At 50.0% G+C, this 21,555-nt stretch overlaps 1 protein-coding gene across 5 annotated transcripts in view; it reads right to left on the reverse strand.

Annotated features, from left to right (window-relative positions):
- Window positions 1-21,555, reverse strand: part of Dlgap4 (DLG associated protein 4) — a 97,079-nt gene that overhangs the window by 25,663 nt on the left and 49,861 nt on the right. The window contains exon 1 of one of the 5 annotated variants that reach the window (XM_027421306.2): window positions 12,562-13,401. The exons of the other annotated variants lie outside the window; for them this stretch is intronic. Coding sequence (XP_027277107.1) covers window positions 12,562-12,592 — 31 coding nt within the window. The 5' untranslated portion in view covers window positions 12,593-13,401. Of the gene's footprint in view, window positions 1-12,561; window positions 13,402-21,555 lie in introns of those variants that run through there. 5 annotated transcript variants of the gene reach the window in all.

Raw genomic sequence — 21,555 nt, forward strand, 5'->3', positions numbered from 1 at the left:
TTCCCTATCCCATGATTCTGCTTCCACAAAGGTGTGTGTGTGCCAGGCTTCCCATGGACTCTGGGGAGGGCACTCTTCCAGAGAGCAGCAGTACTTTACCAGTCCTGTTGGAACCCAGCCACAAACAAATAGCTCTGCAGGGTGCAAGGAGACTTAGTCACCACCAGGGAACTAATTATTCATAGAGCCCCTTGTACCCTACTTTCAAATATCTCCATCTTAAAATGGGTTCCTGGATGAGGCACCCAGACTGGTCAAATCAGACACAGATGGTAGTGGGGTCGGGTAGCAGGGAGTGGTCCATATGTAGTTTCACTTTGGGATGAGGTACTCTGGAGACACATGGGAGGAGTGTGGGGCAATGAAAATACACTTAATGCCACTGGGCTGTGCGCATGAAGTAATAAATTTCATAAATTTTGAGGAATGAAGTAATGAGCATTATGGGGTGGGGCTCCTACCATGAGTTTGCACTCTGTAGTTAGCAACTGGCTTTGACTTTTCTCATCCCACATCCAAAACTCACACAAATCTATCTATCTTTAGGCCTGAATCTTCTAATTTGACTTGTTATTTTTTTCTTCTTCTTCATCTGTTTGTTGATTTTTGAGGTTGAGACTCAGGCTCCCCACGCTGGGCAGACAGGTGAGAGAGTGTACTCATGCCCATCGCTAACCCCATGAGATGTATGTGTGAACAGGTGCTGCTTGTAATCTGCCTTTCTGTCCTAAAATTTAGAAACAGCCAATGAATTCAGATAGAATATGAAGCTTGGAGGTGGACAGGGCAGTAATATATATTATATCACAGAACCTTAGGGAGCAGCTAGACAGCAAGGAGTCTAAACAATTAAAACAAAAACTTCAAAACCAGAACAGAATGTACTACAGACCCACGTATGACACATAAAACAGAGAAAGTTATTCTAATCCTACGGCTGAAACAGAATTGCATTTTAAAAACAGCATTTACTTGTGTGTAAGTATGCAAGGGGAGGTCAGAGAACAACCCTGTGGAGTTGGTGCTCTTCCACTTTTAAATGGTTCCCAGGGATCAAACTCAGGTCATCAGGCTCGACAGTACCTGTATCTGTTGACCATCTTGCCAGCCCCCAGAGTTACTCTTATACCCAAACTTTTAAAATGTTCATTTGGGGATGGCAACTTTGCCAAGAAAGAACCAGAAGCATTCTATTTTGCTTTCTTAATCAAAGGCCCTGTGTTAGACAGAAAGAGCAGTGAATCAGGACTTCAGCTCTTAATGAGCTGTGGGATTTTGGATGAGTCACTTTGTCTCTCTCTACCACTGAAAGCAGCACCTGCCTCCCTCAGCAATAAGGTACTATGAACTGTATAGTGCATTAAAGAAAGTTATCAACAATTTGGAAATACTGAAGAAATGTTAACCAGTTAGGAAAACAGTAGGTGGATTTGCAAGTTTTTGTTTGTTTGTTTGTTTGGTTTTTTTAAGGCAGGGTCTCAATGTGTAACTGTAATTGTGACTGGCCTAGGGCTTGCTATGGTAACCAGGTTGGTCCTGAACTTGAAGAGAGCCTCATGCCTCTGGCTTCTCTGCAGTGTTGGGATCATAGGCATGCATCTCCACACCTGGAAGTTCTGACTCATGTGAAAATAAGGCAATCTGTCCTTCTCCATGCTACCTTTCTGTATGACAGGGATGTGGCATGGTGACGTGGATTATCAGTGTATCAACAGAGGGCCTTCTGATACCTGTGCACAGGAAGTATATTCAGGGATAGATACCAATTCATCCCAGAAATGAGTGCTAAGACACAGAAACGCAAATCCACACTACTGAACACTCATCACAACAGAAACACTTCAGGACCTTGGCTCTCACGGGGAGCAAAAAGCTGCTCACCTCAGAGCTAAACAGGTTTACTCACCCATTTTGATGTGTCCAGCCCTTCTGGTCCCTGGTAATTAGCACTGCCCCAGGGTCTTGATGGGGCTGTAACCCATCTTCCTTGCCCCCATTAATGTCCTCCAAATTTCCCAGATAGGTCCCTCTCAGCACCTGCCTGTCTTTCAGCCTCTTACCACAATCACATCGTATCTTGTCTGTTACCTCCTTGGACAGAGTCCCCAGGCTGGTTGGACGCCAGCCTGGTTCTCCAGGTCCTCCCTGCCTTTCTGCACACCTCTCCACTCAGTATAGGACTGTTTGGGAAGCAGAGTGGAGGTGAGGTTGACTAACCAGCCCTCTCCTGGACTGCCCCACTCTATCATATGTGCTGTCCTCTGTGAGGAAGCTAGAGTTCAGTCTCGCTTCTCCTGGTCGCTGTCATGCAAGCCCCACCCCTTCTCCTTCCTGCCTTGGCACAGGTAGCAGACACCTCCTGACTATTGACCACACCCCTGTGTAGAGCAACTGCCACGTCATGAGGCGTGGGAAGCCTGGGAAGGCAGAAAGTTCCAGCAAAGTCTGGAACTATTCAAAATCTGCTTCCAACACATGCACAACAGGCTCTCTGTCACAGCTCACAGAAGAAAACTGCCCAGATGAGCACTCTGCAGAGACAAGACCCTGCTCTCAGTGCCAGACAGATACTTGTCCAGGGCAGATCTCTCTAGCTGAGCAGATCCTGACCTCTGGAAAGCCTGTCCTTGCCTCCCTCAAAAATTCTGTTTATCTGAGCCTACCAGCTTGGAGTAACTAAAGCCCTTTTCCCTGAGTCCTTGAACCCTTCAGATTCCCCAACCAGAGCCCTGTACTAGCAAACAAGCAGGCAATGGTTGCTCTCCAAGCAGCTCACCAGTCTTTCCCCCAGGTATCAGTATGGCCACTGCATGGGGCTTTGGATCTCCTCTTGTCTTCAGGGTGAGGCTAATCAGGTGATAGAATCCACGGGTATTTGTAATCCAACCTAGGGGAACCCGGTCATCTCCATGCTACCTTTCTGTATGACAGGGATGTGGCATGGTGACGTGGATTATCAGTGTATCAACAGAGGGCCTTCTGATACCTGTGCACAGGAAGTATATTCAGGGATAGATACCAATTCATCCCAGAAATGAGTGCTAAGACACAGAAACCCAAATCCACACTACTGAAGAACAGAGCTTGGAGAACCCACCCCCTGCAGAGAAGCAAATGGAGACCCTGGGGGCTTCTGAGCAGGGAAGATCTAGCCTGAAGCCACCTATAAACCTGATACTTAAAAGAGGTGAGAAGCCATCTGGAGATAGACCGACTCTCAGATAAGTTGGATACTGAGAAGAAACTGCTTCAAGGCAGAGGCTGGTGCTTGCTCTTACCTTCTGGGAGAGTGAACAGCTCTGTGAAAGCTGAATTCTGAGGCCTGGTTTTCTTTCCCAGTCCATCCCAGGCCTAGTTCTGTTCAGCCCTGCCCCGGAAGAACAGGGTGTTTAAAAGGCAGTAGCTTTCTACCTGGGGGGCCTGATGCTGGGACCACACCCGGGTGAACTGACTTCACCAGGGAACCCGTCCTACTGGCCCCCTCCCAGACTGCCTAGCCAGGGCGCCACTGCTGTCTATTGCCTGGCGCCTCTTTCCTCTGGGCCCCGCCCACGAGCCAGACCTCCGGAACATGGGTGGGACCCAGCAGGGATAGTAAGGCCTACTCTGCACAAGTCCCCCCATGCCCTCCCAGCAGGGTAGGGTTTGCAGTGGCTGCTTCCTGCTTTGCTGTTTCCTTTCACTTTGGTTTTTAAACCCAAAGTAAAACTACAAAGAATGTGAGAAAGACAGGCAGCGCTGAGGCCTGGGAGAGATGAACTCCAGCTTCTGACTGGTAAGGGCACAAGCTTCTCCAGCTCTGTTTTCCTACCAATTAAATGTGGGAGGAACCTCTCTTTCCTCATCCCTGAAGCCACTGGTGGTTAAAGGAGCCACAGAGATGACCTATCTGGGGGCCCACCTCAGAGGTGGCACAAAGACAGCCTTGTGGTCTCCCTGACTACCTCTCCTGCATCCGTCACCTGAGCTCCTTTCTTTGTTCCACATGTACTGTGGAGATCTCAGCAACCTGGGGCAGAACAAATTCAGGAAGCTCAACACAACCCTAGCCCTGTGGCACAGAACAAAGACACCACCAAGGGCTACCTGGAGCTGCTGAACTGCAGAATGACCAGCCCTTTGCTGAGCCTGACAGCAGCCCACTGAGGGTTGGCCCCAACTTCAGACCCTCTGAGGTCCTTAATGTCACATGAACTATCTGGTTGGGACTGCTGCACTCTCAGCTGTTTTACCATATTCCCTAATAGCTGGTTTGTCAGATCTTCCCAGAAGCCCAGGGAGCATGAGAAAAGCAACTACGGGCCTCCCCACTATTTAGATGAGGGAGGGGGGCAGGGGTACAGTGACCAAGCCTGCAAAGGGAAATGTCTGAAGGAGCTTATTGGCCCGGATGCTGCCGAGCAAACACAGCACACAGGGAGACTCGCAAGAAGATTTCTAGTGAGCAGGGGAAATGCTTATTCAGGGCCCACATGACAAACAGGTACCAATGTACCCATAACCAGTTTGCTCACCCAGTCTTCGTTCTTCCCCCTCCCCCCTTGTTTCGTTCATTGCTTACTTCCTTCCACCTGACTGAGTGAAAGACAACTCCTTGGCTGAGGACAGCTGAGTGACAGTGGCAAAGTTCTTCCCCTCTCTGGGCCTTGCTCCATTACAAAACTGTAGGCCAGACTAGAAGAGTGGAGTTTTGTTTAGTTTTGTTTTGCCACAGAGTCTCACTTTGTAAAATCCTGGCTGGCCTCCGGAGAGCCACCTGTCTCTGCTTCCTGAGTGCTAGGATCAAAAGTGTGCAGCACCAAGGCAAGAGTGGTTCCTTAACTGAGGAAATGAATGGGACTATGAGTGGGGGACTTTACAAATGTGGACATTCCTAGCCAGGAGTGGTGGAGTATGCTTATAACCTGATTGCTTGAGAGGGATTAAGAGTTCAAAGGCTAGCCTGAGCTTCTTAGCTGAAAAAAAAAAAAAAAAAAAAAAAAAGGGGTGGGGGGAATGTGTGGTGTTTTTTGTTTCTGTGGCAATTTGGAAATACCTGAAAAATATCTGAAGTGTACAGACTCTCAGAAACAGGTATTTGGCTTGTAAGAAAAGCTTTTGGTGTTATAATTGCATGCAGTTACTCAGGGAAGACCTCGATGCTTCCAGCAGCAAACTCACTAAACATCTCTGAGAAGATGACCTGATGAACAAGTGGTGGTCTACCATAGATGCAAAGTCACACAGTCACAAGAAACAGGAGGCTATGGACCCATGTGTGCCCACAGAGGAAAACTACACAAGACAGACCCAGGTAAAAAGGCAAGGTACAGAGCAACAAGCAGAGATGATGTAACACAAAGGCACGCTAGCGACACAGCTGCTGGTGTTGTGGGACTGAGTTTGTGCATGGACATAGAGGGTTTCGGGAGGGAAGCAGCAAGTCCAGGCACAGTAATTATTCATCTAGGCCAGAGAGACACTAGTATTCTCACTGAGTACACGTGCTTGCAAGGTTTGAGTTTTAAAGCCATATACATGTGTAATTGTGCTATTTGTGTATACACACATATTTAAAAATATATAGACAGGCATTTTACATAATTCCAGAAAAATTTACAGAGATACCTCCCTGAAGATTTTGGCTATCACTCTTCCAGACAGCAGGGCCCAGGAGCCTAGGTTTTTGTTTTGTTTTGGATATCCCACCCCCTCCCCCAGGATCTGGAGTTAGAGACAATAATGAGCTATCTGTGGGTGCAGGGAACCTAACTTGAGTCCTCTGGATGCAGGGAGCACTCTTACTCTGAGCCCTCTCTCCAGCCCTCAGGCAGCTAGATCTTCAAGTTATCTCTGAGTATATACTGAGGTGGCCTAGATGTCACAGAGCTCTGGGGTATGATAGGAGTATGTGCATCAAGGCAGACTAAGAATAACCTTGGCCTCAAGGCATAGGAAGGTCCAGAAGAGGGCTGTGAATGCTGAACTGTGGAGCAAGAAGAGGCTTCCTACCAGGAGGAATGGGGTGAGTGGGGGTGGTGGTGGTGGTGAAGTCGTTAGCTGGAAAAGGGAAGGCTGTTTCACTCACTATGTGTTTGTAAACCAAGTGCCTTTTCTCCTAGGTTTGGTTTCTCCTCATGGGAATTGAGGGGGTGGGCCACAGTGTTCCCTGACTTGGGCCTCTAGGACCAGCCTTTATCTCATCTAATTTAATATTAAAGGAGGCAGGAGGGTCCCCAGCTTTGCACATGGTTATAGGGCTCCCACACCTGTGTATACTGTAATCAAATATTCGGAGGAGTCAGTCTTTGGGTGACTTCCCTCTAAGGAGACCTAGCAGATGGCCCTCTGTGGACACCCTTCCTCACCTTCTCATTAACAATTTAGGCACTGCTGCTGAAACCTTTTATTGTTTTTTGCTTTTTTTTTTTTTTTTTTGAAGATCAGTTTGCAGAAACTTGTACCATGACTAGCTTTATCTTAATGTTCCAGGCTAGGGTTCACAGGCTGCAATTCTGGATTCCGGGGTCCAAGTTAGAGGGGTCTGCAATGAAAGAGTCCAGCTCTGAGGTGGGTCCCACTACACTCTGACGCTGCTGCACTCTAAATTTAAGTCTCCAAGGAAGTTCTGCCTGTGTATTCCCGGGGCTGGCTCACTGCCAGACATGTAGTAACACTTGATAAAAACTTGTTCAATAAATCAGAAACTCACTTTGGTCAAGTCACTTTCTGTGACTGAGCCTCAGTTACCTCTTCTAGAATAAACAGATACAACTGCAAAGGCTTCCTAGTGTCATATAAGGGCCTCCTGGGGTGACAATGGATAAATGTTTTGCAAAGCAAAACAGGCTAGACAAGTAGTAAAGATCCAGAATCAATGTGTTGCAAAGAAAACAGAAAACATACAGGAAACTCTGGAAGTTTCTGTGATAGCACCTGATAAGTGGCAATATAGTATATTTACATAACAGAAAGGGACAGCACACTGTCTCAATGACATTTCTTAGGTTGCCTCTGTTCCAAGGCAACATGAAAAGCCTTTAAAACAACCTCTGTTATGATTTTGATATGAAAAGCATGGTTGTAGTCACACCAGCACACAGCTGGACTCAAAGAATATTTGCCTAATTAGACTGGCACATGGATACTAAGGTGCTTCCTGGTGACAAAGGAAGGATTGGAGGGATGTCACTGCACAGTGGTTGTTTTGCCTCATGACCAAGTCCAATGTTGGGAGGGAGGTGCGGTGGGAGTGCTGAACCAACACTGATACTTTTCACAGTGGCCATTTGTAAGTGCCCATCCCTGCTGCCTTCCCTGGGCTGCAGTCTAGGAATCTGGACCTGGGCTCTAACATTTGGTTCTTCTGTGTTAAGTACCTGTGACAAGTCTCTTCCTAACTTGTGAGTGACCGACTCCTCTGGCTGAGAGTTCCAATGGGCCCAGAAGAGGAACACACATGCAGCACAGCTCTGGAGGTTTCTAAGGGGTGTGAGAAGCCCTAGTGCCTTTGATCTTTCAATCTTAGAGAAATTCTAAATGGGGACCCAACTCTGACCCTAAGTATCTTTGGAAAGCAGTTTTGTGAAAATGTTTTCCTTTTTTCTTTTGTAAACACAAGGTTTCACTCTGGCTGACCTGGAACTTGCTATGTAGAGCAAGCTGGTCTTTCACAAAACTGAGCTCTGTGAAATTTAAATTTTGTGTCTACATGCCCCTGTCCAAAGGGCCAGCCGCTCAGGATTCCCTGGCCCCTGACAGCAGAGATTTCCTTTCTAAGCAGCAGGGCTGAACTGTGGGAAGAGCCAAGCCTGCCAGCCTTGAGTTGGAGCCACATTTCCCTTATCTGTAAACGGGATTTGATAAGTCCACTTGCCCCTGGCTTGCTGTACAGATTCACGAGGCTGCTTACAGAGGCCCTGGCACAGAGCCTGCCCCCAAAGCAGGTGCACAAGGAGTGCCACTTCCTTCTCCAAACCAGCAGCACATATTCTCCCCAGGATCTGGAGTCCCTGCTGGGCTCTCCTCGGGAATCCTCCTTCCTGCAATCATGTTTATTCACTCCTTTTCAGCCAGCCTGAATCCCCATCTAAAAAAGAGTCCTCTAGTTGTGCTACCCTGGTAGGTACCAGCTCTACAACTTCCAGGACTCCCCAAAGCTCAATCTGCCTGCAACTCCCTGGCCCCTTGGACTTTCCAATCAGAGCCTGGGGCATCAGCAAAACCAGCAAGCATATGCAGCTTTCCAAACACATACTTAACTTCCAACCCCACCCTCTAGCAAGTCATTCTCTAGAATGCCAGCCCCACCCTCTGCCTCTGCCAATTCAACCCCCTCAAAGGGCTCTTATTCCTCTAGCTCACATTCACTTCTTCCTCCTCAGACAATGCCTTTCCTCAGCAGCCACTTAATTACAGACTGTCACACAATCTCTCATAATTGTAGGCCTTGTCTCTCTCACCAGACCCTAAGTTCCCAGGAGCAGAGGACTAGTCTGTCTGTTCTTCCCCTTTCCTCAGGCTCCTGATGAGGGAGGGTTTCCCAACAAAGAGTCAAAGAGTCAGCTCCCAGCTAATCTCAGTCCAATCATTTAGAAACACTTCACCCATCCTCAGACTAGGCTAGCCACTGCAGGGCTGAAAGAGGCTTGGGGGAGACTAGTAGAGTGATCTAACCTGGCTCTCCATTGGCCTTGTTCCGAGATCCTAGTCCTTCTCACTCCCCAAGCTTCTTTCTTACTAATAAGAAACAACCATCTTTTAGTTCTAAAATTCAGTTTTATTGTCTGTAAAGCAGCCTTGGCTTCCAGGAATAGATGGGGGGGGGGGACCAGGACGGTGGACAGCAGAATTCAGCCCAGGCTGAGTCAGGAAAGGCAGCCCCAGCCAGCACTGGGAAACCCGGCAACTTGAGCGGCCTTCACACTGAACACCTCTCATCGACCTCATTAAATTGCTGCTGATGACTGGATTTCGTTGTTGCTCAGGTGTTCCATTAGCCTAGTCTGCCCAGATAGTGCTTGCTGCCAGGAAGGCTCAGCTGGAAAAGGTGACATGCTGCCACAAATAACCAGGCCTGCCCAAAACAAGGCTGATAGTAGTAACCATCATTTCTTAAGGGATCACCCCAGGAAGCAGGTATTTCTATCCTACTCTGGCAGAAAGAAAACTAAGGCACAGAATACTGATAGGTCCAGAGCCAGGCAACAGGCACTATCACTAAGTGCTGGCTGCCCCCACTTTGGCTTTTCCCAGAGTGCAGCCAACAGGCTCTCAGCTTCAGACTCCTTCACAGGATTCTCTCCTGCCCTAGACCTGACAAATGAGGATCTCCAGGGACACAGCTCAGGAAACTGAAATCTATAAAGATGAAGAATCAGAATTTTATATATGAGGAGGCTGAAGCACAGATGAAATGACCTGCTAAAGTCACAATTTAGGCATGTGGATGATCCTAGAACTGAGCTTATAGCTGGGGCCAGGTTGGACTTCGTGGACCAGTGGCATTTGATAGTGTAGGCAGCCTTGGGGAACAAGTCCATACCACAGAGGGGTCAGTAAGGCATAGTAAGGCTTAACTGAGCAGGAGCTTCTTGATGTGGAGCCCTGGGGAGGGAAGACTTACATTCAGAGCCACCCAGCAACCTTCCCTAAGAGACAGGAAGATCCTTTCCCAAGTCTACTGAGCTTCCGGGAGGAAAACCTGAAGGCCTATGTCATCTACCAGGCAGTGGCCCTGGGAAAGTGTCTGGTTGCTGCTCAAGATGAAAAGCCAGGAGTGGTGATGACTCAAGTGCCCGCCCCACCTCAAGCCTTTAAATGTGAGATGAGCTCAGAGACTAGGGAAATGTCAAACCCTAGCAGAGCAGATGTCAGAATGGGCAGCCTGAGTGGCAGGCTACCAGGCACAGCAACAAACTTTGAAGTAATGCTGTGGGCAGACAAAGTCAGGAGACTCAAGATTGCCCAGACATTGCCATGCTGCAAGACCCAGAGTGGGTCCACATCCCTGTGGCTGCCCCTTACTCTTCATTCACTTGTGACACAGGGAGAACCTCACTGGCTTCTGACTTATGAGGAACAGTGGTCCGGAATGAACTGGTGGATTACACAAGACCTCATAAGGCCCTGGAGATGAGCAATCACTCCTATTACTACTGCTTACTACTGGACATTTCAAGGTACTTTCCATGTTACCTGAACCCCAACCACAAGGGTGAGGGGCGAGGCTGGGGATGTCTTGTTCCCTTAAAGAAAAATCTGACCCAGCTATTATGAGGTAAAAGTTCACATTTATTGTCTAAAAAACTGTGTACAGGTTTTTACTAATATATCTAGAATTTCATTTAATTTTCACCACAATTCTATAAATGATTTTTCAGAGTCAGATGAGGAAACTAAAGGTCAAAGAAAGTAACTTGCCCAAGACAGCACAGATGCTAAATGAGACTGATTAGAGCCAGGTATGGATGGCTTTAAAACTCACATTATTTCTACTTAACACCTATGCACTAGGCCGGGCATTGGTGGCGCACGCCTTTAATCCCAGCACCCAGGAGGCAGAGGCAGGTGGATCTCTGTGAGTTCGAGACCAGCCTGGTCTACAAGAGGTAGTTTCAGGACAGCCTCCAAAGTCACAGAGAAACCCTGTCTCGAAAAACCAAAAATCACCTATGCACTAGCTAATTGTGTCTGGTATGCTGACTAAGCTCTTCCTGGAAGCCTTTCCAACCCACACAGGACCTCTCCCATAAAAGTCCACAGCTGTCATTAGTCCACAGCTGGCAGCAGTCAGCATTCTCCTTGCTCACTCTGTGATTAGACATATTTTTACATGGTAAGGTACAGGGATGCACAGGTGGCCTGAAAATCGCAAATGTCATCTGCAAAGACGTAAGAGATGGATCCATTCAACTCCCCCATTCTTCAGAGGGAAGAGTGGAGAACCACCAGGAGACCAACTGTGTGAAGTCACATGGCAGTTTAGCACCAGAACCGGGGACAAAACCATGGCATTCTGCCTTTCAACCTCTCCCTTTTTTTAGGGGGGGGGGTGTTCTATCATTTTAGAAGCAGCTTTAGGACAAGACTTGTTATTCCAATTTAATTAGGAAGCTGACACTCAAGGGAGAGTCACCACCTGAGATGTGGGGACTGGATCTTGGATCTCTTCACTTCTGGGCCAGGTATCAAGCTCTTTTTCCTCCCAAATGCAGACAACCCATGGATTGTGCCTAGTACAAGGCACACAGAAAAAGATCCATAGGAGTTAGAAACTTTTATCATACACCAGGGGCAGGTGACACCAGCAAGGCAGTGACTTCAGAGGCAGGGCCATGGGGACAGGACACAGGGGTTCCAGCCTCCATGTGTTCTCCTAGCTTTTCTTGACTTCATCTTATCTAAGACACAGGGACTACAAAATCTGGTCTTGCTCCCTGTTCCAAGGTTCTAGAACCCTTAACAGCAGACCCCAGCTCTCAGTGGAACCTTTCAACTAGGACCCTTTCTCCCCCACACAGAGAAAGCAGGTGTGGCTCACACTACACCCTGGCTGACTTTGCTTCCAGGTGTCACCTCTAAGCAGGGTACAACTTTAAACAATAGATGGCACACAGAAAGTCCAAGTGTTCTCCAGCACAGGCCTGCTCTGAGCACACCCAGTTATCTTTACAGACTAAGGAAGAGCAAAACAGCACTGGGGACTCTGCGAAGGCGGGCACACTTCTTAACCATGTTGGGGTGGACTTGAGTCTGGGGCCTCTCCCATCCTCTCAGGAAAGCTGCCCTCCCTGGGGCTGTTTAAAGGCAGGGTGACAGTTTACACAGCATGTCTACAGATGCTTCATTTGATCTTATTGACTACTCTTGGAATGCCCTCCTCCACCATTATCTCTATCAGAGATGGGACAACTGAGACCTACAGAGTCCAAGGGTCTCATCCAAAGTCAAACCCCCTTGAAGCTGGCCTAATCAAGAATTCAGAGTCTAAGACATCCAAATACAATAATTAAGGATGGTCATAGTAAGGTCAATTCCTCTCCAATACATCCTGGTCCTAGCAAGACCAAGTTTCACAGACCTCTGTTCACCTGCCCACTCGGGGCAGCCTAAGAAGTTCTGACCACAACCCTTCGGCCCAGCTGCCTAGGAGGCCACACCCCCTCCCTGCAAAATTTCATTACTCAAGTTGGCAAGAACGCAGCCCCCACCCCCAGCTGGATCTAAATAAACGCCCAAGTGATATCACATCCTGCGGTAGGCTCCAAAATAGCCCAGGCCTGCCCACAAGCAATCACAAAGTGCCAGGCCATGCAGGGCCAAGCCAGGAGGGATGCCCAGCCCAGGGCGCCCTCCACACACACTCAAGCAACTAAAGCAGAAGCCTCGGAGCAGGAAGGCCCCTCTTCCCCCCTCGCCAGACAGCCTGGCCCCACCATCCTTGTCCCCTTGGTCTAGAGGCCCGACAGCCTCAGTGCCCCAGCGCCAGCCCCTGCCCCAGCGCCAACCCCATGGAGCCTCGGCCGCGGCCAGCCTGCGGGATGACTCCGCCCGGCCCGACCCGGACACCCCACCACTCACATTGCTTCAAGAGCTCCAGACACAAAGCCATGAGGGCCGGTTGGGGGTCAGAGACCCAGAGACCCGGCAGAGACAGAAAGGGAGAGGGAGAGACAAGGAGCGGAGAGAAGGGGTGACGGGGTCAGGCAGAGAAGCAAAGGGGCAGCAAGATCCCTCGGCCAAGGAACAGGCACAGACAGAGGGAGGCCGTCAACGCCAGAAACTGAGCAGCGAGACCACTGACAGATGCACAGAAGAGAGGCAGGGAGAGCAAGGCGGGGGACCGGGTCCAGAAAAGTGGGGCGCTCGGAGAACAAGGAGAAGCAGTGACAGCCACAGCGGACAAATTTGGAAAGGCAGAGAGGATCTGAAGTTAGGGAGCTGGGAGGGTACTGGGGGTACAAGGAAACCACTAAGGGATGTAGGAGGTTCTGGCAGATATTGGAGGCCCCGGAGAAGAGGGAAACCCCTGGGGAAATATGGAGAAGGTGGAGGTAACCCCCAGGAATCAGGGGCACAGGGATCAAGGAGGATGTGTGGTGAGCTCAGGGGAGGCCTGGGGGAGTGCAGCGTGTTCTGAAGGAGAGGCCCCAAAGGTTCTAGGAGAGGTGTCCCGAAGAATTGGGGTGCCAGAACCCGTGGCTGCGAGAGAGGAGAGGAGCGCTGGGAAAGGGGACCCGAGAACCCGGAGCGAGGGAGGGGCCGAGCGCGAGGGCAGAGACAAAGAGACAGCGAGCTAGGGAGAGACAAAGCGGGCGCAGCGGGGACGCGGGCCGGAGGGCCGGTGGCCCGACAGGAGGACGGAAGCGCGGGCGGACGGACGGACGGACAGACGGGAAGACAGGGCAGGGCAGGGCCGGGCGGGGGCGGCGCCCGTCTCCTCGCGGGGCCGCGGCTGCTCCGGGCGGCGCTGGGCGGGCCCCGGGCGTCCGGGCTGAGGAGGCGGCGGCGGCGGCGGCGACGACGTGGGTCGGACAGACGGACGGAGTGACGGACGGACTGGCGGCAGCTGCGGCCAGTGGCGGGCACTCACCCTCCTCCCTCACGCGGCCCGGCCCGAGGCTCCGGTTTTGTACGCCCGAGAGGCGGGGCCTCCGGGTTAAAGCCCCGCGCCGGCCCCGCCCCTCGCGTCAGCCGCGCGCGTCGCCCGGGGATTCCCGGGCCACCAGGGGGCGCGCGCAGCCGGGCCGCTGCGCAGGCGCGCACGCGTACCGCGCGGCCCACGCCCAGGCCGGCGGGCCCTGAAAGGGAGTGCGCGCCCACGCCGGCTCGCGCATGCCCGAGCTGGGGGGCTCCGCCCTCTCGAGCCGCCCACCAAACCGGTTCCAACTGGAACGCAACGCAGGGTCTCTACTGCAGGCTGAGTGTCCGTGTGTCGGTGCGGGCTCATCCTGGTGCCTACAGCTCGTTGTGGGTAGGGAAACCGAGGCTGAGGAGGGAGTCCACTGTGGGCGTTTCGCCCTGCACGCAGGTCCTCTCTACCCAGTAACCCTGCAGTTTGCAGTTGTCCCTCCTCCCATCCTGGATGTGCTCCCAGGGATCCTAAAGATGGGTTCAGTATCACACCTGTGTGACCTTAGACAAGACGCTCAATCTTTCCATGCCTCTGTCATTCTCTGTAAAATGTGGCCAAAGCACACGGATCCTGCCCGAGCCCATTCCTGCTTCTTCCCTCCCGCAGACCTGGCACTCTGCTTGCAGCGTGTCTGCCAGGCACAGATCCTTGCTGGGAGACTTAGGCAAGCCGGTTGCCTGCTTTCTGCATCTGGATCTTAAAGAATGTATAAAGAATGAAGAAGGTAACACTGTTTCCAGTACGTCTTCCTTTTGCATTAAGACAAGATGAAGAGAACAACAAGCTAATTTGATGCCAGACACTGTAAAAAGCAGTAGCTGGCTACACCATGCTATTCAGTTTCATTTGCTTTACTTAAGAAAGGGCAAAGTAAATTCTTGATGGGCTCTGACTCCCCAATCCAGCCCATCAGGAGATCTCTATCTCACCTCCATCCTTCCAATGCAGTGACACACTCCTTGTATAGACTTGGGCAAGTCCCCTTTCCTCTTTGGGAGTCATGTCTCCTGGAGAGAAATGAGGCAGAAACAGAACTTTCTGTTCTGTCTGACAACGAAGTGTTTGACCCCTGAATCCTGCTCACTGGATTGAAAAGAATGCATGGGCAGCTTCAATATGGACTTCACCAAGTCTGAGACCTTGGTGCTGGAGGGATTTCAGCACACTTCTAATGGTGATCTTTTTGGGTCCTGTAAGGTGTGTATGGGGAACCTTCTGTACTGACTGGGTCCTTGCCCAGGAGTTACAAGTCAGGCTAGCCTCCCTGCAAAGTGGAGTTGGCTGGACCCATGGCAGGCAGGCCTCAGATCCTCCTGCCGGAACCTGGGCTTCTCCTGGTAAAGGGTCCTTTTTCTAGATAGTAGCTGTCCTGTCCCCGGTGTCCAGAACTGGCAGCCAGAGAAGTGAGGGCTCTCCCTATTACCGCCCCCACACTTTTTTTCTTGACACAGTGTCTCGCTTTGTAGTCTTAGCTGTCCTGGACCAGGTTGGCCTTGAACTCACAGAAATCTGCCTCTGCCTCCCAAGTGCTGGGATAAAAGGCATGTGACACTTCACCTGGCTTCAGTTATGAAACTATATCAATACTTAAAAATTCACAGCATGAACCCGACTGACACCCCCCATCGCCTGCCCCCACCGCCTCAGGGGGTGGAGCATATAATGCAATAATGCTGGAGCAGGGGTGGAGAGCTTTTCCAGGGCAGCTGGGAGGATGACTGTGGCGACCAGCCTGATCCTGAATGGGTTCTGAAAGCCCAGTCAAGATTCTTCCATGGTTACCTCCAGCCTTTAATCCCAGCCCCCGGGAGGCAGAGGCAGGCGGATCTCTGTGAGTTTTGAGGCCAGCCTGGTCTACAGAGCAAGTTCCAGGACAGGCTCCAAAGCAATACAGAGAAACAAAAACGAAACAAAAATTCTCAGATGGTCTTAGATGGTGGCATGCATCTTTAATCCCAGTCCTAGGGAAGCAGAGGCAGGCAGATCTCTGGGTCTGAGGGCTTGTGGAAGCACAGCACGGATGCGGGAGAGGAGCAACTAGAAACTGCTAGGCCACTGAGTGGCTAGGACCTGTGTGCTGGGCTAAAAGCCCACAATGGGCTCCTCCTACTCCTGGGCAGATGGTCCGGGGCTATATATGAGAGACAGCTGAGCAAGCCAGAGAGAATTAATAGCGTAAACAGTCTTCCTGCATGGCCTCTGCTTCAGTTCCTGCCTGACTTCCCTCAATGATGGACTGTGACAGGGAAGGGTAAGACAAAATAAACCTGTTCTTCCCTAAATTAGTTGTGGCATGGTGTTGATCACAGTGATAGAAGTAAACTAATGCATTGCTCTGCCCCTTGAGGGAGCCCGTACAGGATGCCCGTCTTGTTTTGCCCAAAAGCTTTAATTTTGGGTTGGAGGCCTGCCTGCTCACCAGTCCTCAGGTCTGGATCGGTATTTCTTTGGATTGCTTAAAGACTTGCAGAGTGGTAATTTGTGCACTCAGCACATACAAGGCACTCAGTTACATAGGAATATCTGGGACAAGGCGTGGTAGAACCCGAGGAGAAGCCTGCCTTCTACCCAGGCAGCAGCGGTGCCTATTTCAGCAGTAGGAAATCTTGATATTCTTCTGGGGAAGGCCCCTGAGTCTTATCACCTCTAACCCTATGGCCCTGACAGGACCACTGTCCCCTGCCTGACCAGTGCAGCAGCCTCTAATCTTGCTCCAGCTGCCCGATGATTTCTCCTGCTCTTTGTTAAGTCCTTGGGTTGCTTCCTTCCTAACCCACAGGACAATGAAGAACTCAAGGCTTTGAGAAACATCTCCTTGACCTATTTGCTGAGTGACCTTGACCATGATACTTCCTCTAGGCTGCAGTGACTTGTGAACCACCCCACCCCCATTCAAAGGTGTATGTGTGTGGGGGGGTCTGGGTCTGGTTCTGGTAACTGGATTAAGTCAGGAATGGCAGGTATGTGTAACTCTGGCCATAGCAGACATCACTAATTCATGGTGGCACACTTAATCTACTTAACTCAGATTAAATCTCAATCCTTAGCTCCAGGGATCAGAAATGACTCACAAACTACAGGATGTTTGCCCCGACACTCTGGGCTCTAGATAGGCTGCACAGGCAGGGATCCGCAAGGGAATAGCCAGAGATGATGATGATGATGATGATGATGATGATGATGATGATGATTTTGAGACAGGGTTTCTCTATATAATAGCTCTAGCTGTCCTGGAACTCTGAAGACCAGGCTGGCCTGCAACTCACAGAGATCTGCCTGTCTCCACCTCCTGAGTGCTGGGATTAAAAGTGTGTGCTACCACGCCCGGCTTTAAGACTGAGGAATTTTGTTCGCCTCCCTTCTTATGTATATGTGCAGGGGAAGGAAAAGGAATCCAAGAGTCAGAAGAGTTCCGAGGAATGAGAGAAGGGACAAAAGAGAGAAAGAAGCCTGTGGTTTGGATGGTCACAGATAAGACCATTCCTTACACCCTAGGTCTAGATAACCAGTAGGAGGCTCCGGGGGAGACAGGTGCCTTTTCAGAGTCACATAGCAGCACTGAAACAAGAACTCTAGGCCTCTGGGCAGGGAACAGGGATATTTTCTGGACTGGAATTTATCCAGCTTATCCTAGAGCTTCCGGGATGGGCAGAGAATGACCCTAAATCTAGGTGGTCTCCGTGTATGTGTGTGTGTGTGTGTGTGTGTGTGGTTTCCATAGAGGCGCGCGCGCACACACAAACACACACACACACACACACACACACACACACACACACACACACACACACACGGTCTCTGTCTCTCTCCTTCTGTGTTCACATTTGAAGAAGGAGAGAATGTAACTGGCAGGATCAGGGTGCCACACAGTAGTTCCCCCACCCCCCACACCACTTGCCGAGGTCTTTGTGTGGTGTCTCAGCTTCTGAATCCGTGTGATGTGATTCAGAGGGAGTGGGAAGACACAGAAAGGAGGAGGGGAAAGCCCAAAACTGAGAGCTGAGAGGAAGGAAAGGAAGAGAAACAGGGCTGAGAGAGAAACAGAAGGCAACGATTGGGGCGGGGAAGCTGAGGGAAGAGATGGGAGGGAGGCTTGTCACTGTTCTTGCTTCCTCTCAGAGGCATAAAGAGAGGAGGGGAAGAATCAGAGGCAGACCAAAGGGTCACATCATGGCCCTCATGCCCCCTCCCAGGTGTCCTCTGACTGGGGAGGAGCATGTACAAGTGGCAGCTGAGCCACTGCTGACCCGCCTGCCAGTCACCTGCCAGAGCTATTTCTGGAATGTGGAAAGTGGGTCAGAAAGGGGGAGGGAGGACGGCGGTGCTGGCAAGAGAGCTGGGAAGCTGCCAGCAGTGAGTAGTGGGTGGGCAGCTACATACCCTGCCTCCGCCACTCTGGAGCAGTTGGTTCTCCAAGGTGCCCACTGCACCCCCACATCTTCCCGCCTGCCTGCATCTGGTCTGTGAGCAAGCGTTCAGGGTGGAGAGACAAAGAGCTGTATGCCTCTCAGCAACACAAGCGCAGAAGAAATGGGGGGGACAGGGTGGGAAGGAGGGGAACCTTCTGAGAAGGAGACAGTGGCTGTGTGTTGGTGCCTGTCTGTGTACAGGGGGTGATTGTAGGCAGAGCTGTCATGCATGGTTGTACAAGGTCTGCACTAATTAAGGATGCCCAGTTTTAGATGGATGGTGGTGGTGCATGACTTTAATCCCAGCACTCAGGAGGCAGAGCCAGGTAGATTTCTGTGAGTTCAAGGCCAGTTTAGTCTACAGAGCGAGTTCCAGAACAGCCAGAGCTACACAGAGAAACCCTGTCCCAAAAAACAAACGGATGCCCTGTTGGTACATTCAGGGTGCTAATCACAATATAGACACAATCAAATTATATAATTATTTTGACAAAATTTTTGGCAGATGGAAGTAAAAGACCTCACTCTAATTCTAATAGAAATTGTATCGTGGTGACTTTTCAGTAGATGGTGGTGAAGGGTTGTGAGGAGCAGTGCCCTTTCTTAACTCAGCACAGATCTACCACGTGGAGCAGCTGCAGCTCTGGCCAGAGGCCCGAAAAATCTGGTGGCTTTGGTTTTCCCAGGTGGCAGGTGAGTTTACCTGCTGGGCAAGAGCAGAGCAGAGGGCTAACATTAGGAGCGGGAATGTGGTGGCCACTGTGGGACCTACAGTGAAGGCGGATGGGGAAATGTGGAGTGTCAGTCTGCTAAAGCATGCCTTCCTCACAGGTGTGCGTGTGTGTGTGTGTGTGTGTGTGTGTGTGTGTGTGTGTGTGTGCTTTGGTGGAGACACACGGGCATGTACTGTACACTGTGCTTTATGTGCATGGGTATGCTGAATTAGGTGTAGACATATAAATATGTGAGTACCAGTCACATATATGTCTTCATATCTTTGTGTGTGCGCACACATTTATGCATGTGTGTGTGCGTGCACATGTGGATGAGTGTGTATATGTTGGGTGTCATTTTCAGTCTCTTACTTTTGAGAAACTCATTAATTTGGCTAGGCTGGCTAACTGGTGAGGGGTCTACTGTCTTTGCCTCCTCAGGGCTAGGTGGTTTGAAAGAGAATGGTTCTCATAGGCTCTTATATTTGCATACTTAGTTCCTTTTTTAAAATTTGTTTTTATTTTATGTGCATTGATGTTTTGCCTGCATATATGTCTGTGTGAGGATGCCAGATCTGCTGGACCTGGAGTTAGAGACAGCTGTGAGCTGCCATGTGGGTGCTGGGAATTGAACTAGGGTCCTCTGGAAGAACAGCCAGTGCTCTTAACCACTGAGCCATCTCTCCAGCCCCGCATACTTAGTTCCTAATTGCTGGATGTTAGAGAAGGATTACAAGTATTAGAAGGTGTGGCCTTGTTGGAATAGATGTGGCCTTGTTGGAGGAAGTATGTAACTAGGGTTTCAAATATACGCGCCAGACCCAGTATTTGTCTGTCTGTCTGTCTGTCTGTCTGTCTCTGCTGCGTGAAGATCAGGATATCAAGCTCTTAGCCACATCTGCAGCACCATGTCTGACTACTGCATGCTCCCCACCATGATGGTAATGGACTAAGCATCTGAAACTGGAAGCCAGACCCAATTAAATGTTTTCCTTTATAAGAGTCACCTTGAGCTGGGTGGTGGCACACAACTTTAATTCCAGTACTCTGGAGGCAGCAGGAGGCAGATCTCTGTGAGTTGGAGGCCAGCCTGGTCTACAGAGCAAGTTTCAGGACAGGATCCAAAGCTACACAAAGAAACCCTGTCTCAAAAACCACCACCACCACCAATAACGACAAAAGAGTCACCTTGAGCTGGGTGGTGGTGGCACACACTTTAAATACCAGCACTTGGGAGGGAGAAAGAGACATGTAGATCTCTGAGTTAGAGGCCAGCCTGACCTATAATGTGAGTTCAAGAACAGTTCCAGGGCTATACAAAGAAACCCTGTCAAGAACCCCTCCCCTGCTCCCCAAAAAAGAATTGCCTTGGTCACGGTATCTTGTTATAGCAATAGAAAACGGAGACAGGTATATTATCACATCTGGCTCCTCCTCCCCATGGTACTGGTAATCAACTTAGGTCCTCATGCTCACACAGCTGGCACTTTACCAACTTAGCCATCCTTCCAAACCCATTTTCATACTGGATGGATGGATGGATGGATGGATGGATGGATGGATGGAGATACTGAGGTTGAGATTGAATAAGTGACCTCAGTTCTCAGTTCTTCTTTGTACTCAGGCCCTTTGCTATATCTCACAAAAGCTCTGTGGCATCAGCTTTCAATTAGTGACTTGCTTTGATCAACTGGTTATTTGCAGATGTGAAACCAAGAGACTTGAAATGTGTCACAAAATGAGGCTGTCTTCCTATCCTTCTGCCATGGGAAGAACATGGCCTGGTTGGGACACTGACTCCTTAACAGCCTTTGGGCTGACCTGCAAACTCATGAATAAATACTTATTGTTTGTTCCACAGCAGTGTTGAGATGGTACACAAAGTAGAGTATGACTGCAATAATAATCAAGATACATCACTCTGGCTCCAGGACCAAGCAGTGAGGAGATGACGAGCAGACTCTTAGAGGAGGCTTGAAAGAGATGCCTGGGTTCTGTGTGGGCCAGAGTTCTCTGTGGAATTCACCTATAGGGACTTAAGTGAGCGGATAGAGATTCTTGGGCAAGAGCTGTCTCCTTTGGATATGAACTTCAAAGAGAGAAGAACTCACAGAAGAAATAGCCAATCTGTCAGGGATACTTTGGGGAAATAGGAAGAGCCTAGAACTTGCTGAGTCAGAAAATAAATCTGTCGCTGAGTCAGAAAATAAATCTGTCAACTTCAGTCTCCAGCCAGTAGACCATTCTCAAATTAAGATATAGCCTGGGATAAAGATCAAACCAGAGTCACTGCCTGTTAAAATACTATGCAGGCCGGGTGCCGTGGTGCAAGCTTTTAATATCAGCACTTAAGAGACAGAGGCAGGCTGATCTCTGTAAGTTCAAGGCCAGTGTGCTCTATATACAGAGTTCCAGGCTAGACAGGGCTACATAGTGAGACCCCATCTCAAAATGGGGGGGGCACTTGCTATTCTTACAGAGGACGGGGTTTGGTTGCTAGCTCACAGCTGGCTGTAACTCCAGTTCCAGGGATCTGACACACTCATATACTCTTCTGGCCACTATGGTCACCTGCACACGCACACACGTGCACACACACACACACTAAAGACTTCTCAGGTGGTCAAAGGAGCTGCCAGAAAGCTCAGTGGTGCAGTTCCACAGAAGCCCAGCATGCCCAAAGTAAGAATGATTAAGTAAAGAGACGCTTAACTCAAAAGTGGCTGTGGATATGACTTTGGCACAAAGAGTTACATGAAATTAAATTGAATAAATTAAAGTCTTTGAGCTAGGTCAATCAGCTTCAGCTAAAGTAGAT

The sequence above is a fragment of the Cricetulus griseus genome, chromosome 6, assembly GCF_003668045.3.
Source record: "Cricetulus griseus strain 17A/GY chromosome 6, alternate assembly CriGri-PICRH-1.0, whole genome shotgun sequence".
NCBI classification, from domain to species: domain Eukaryota; kingdom Metazoa; phylum Chordata; class Mammalia; order Rodentia; family Cricetidae; genus Cricetulus; species Cricetulus griseus.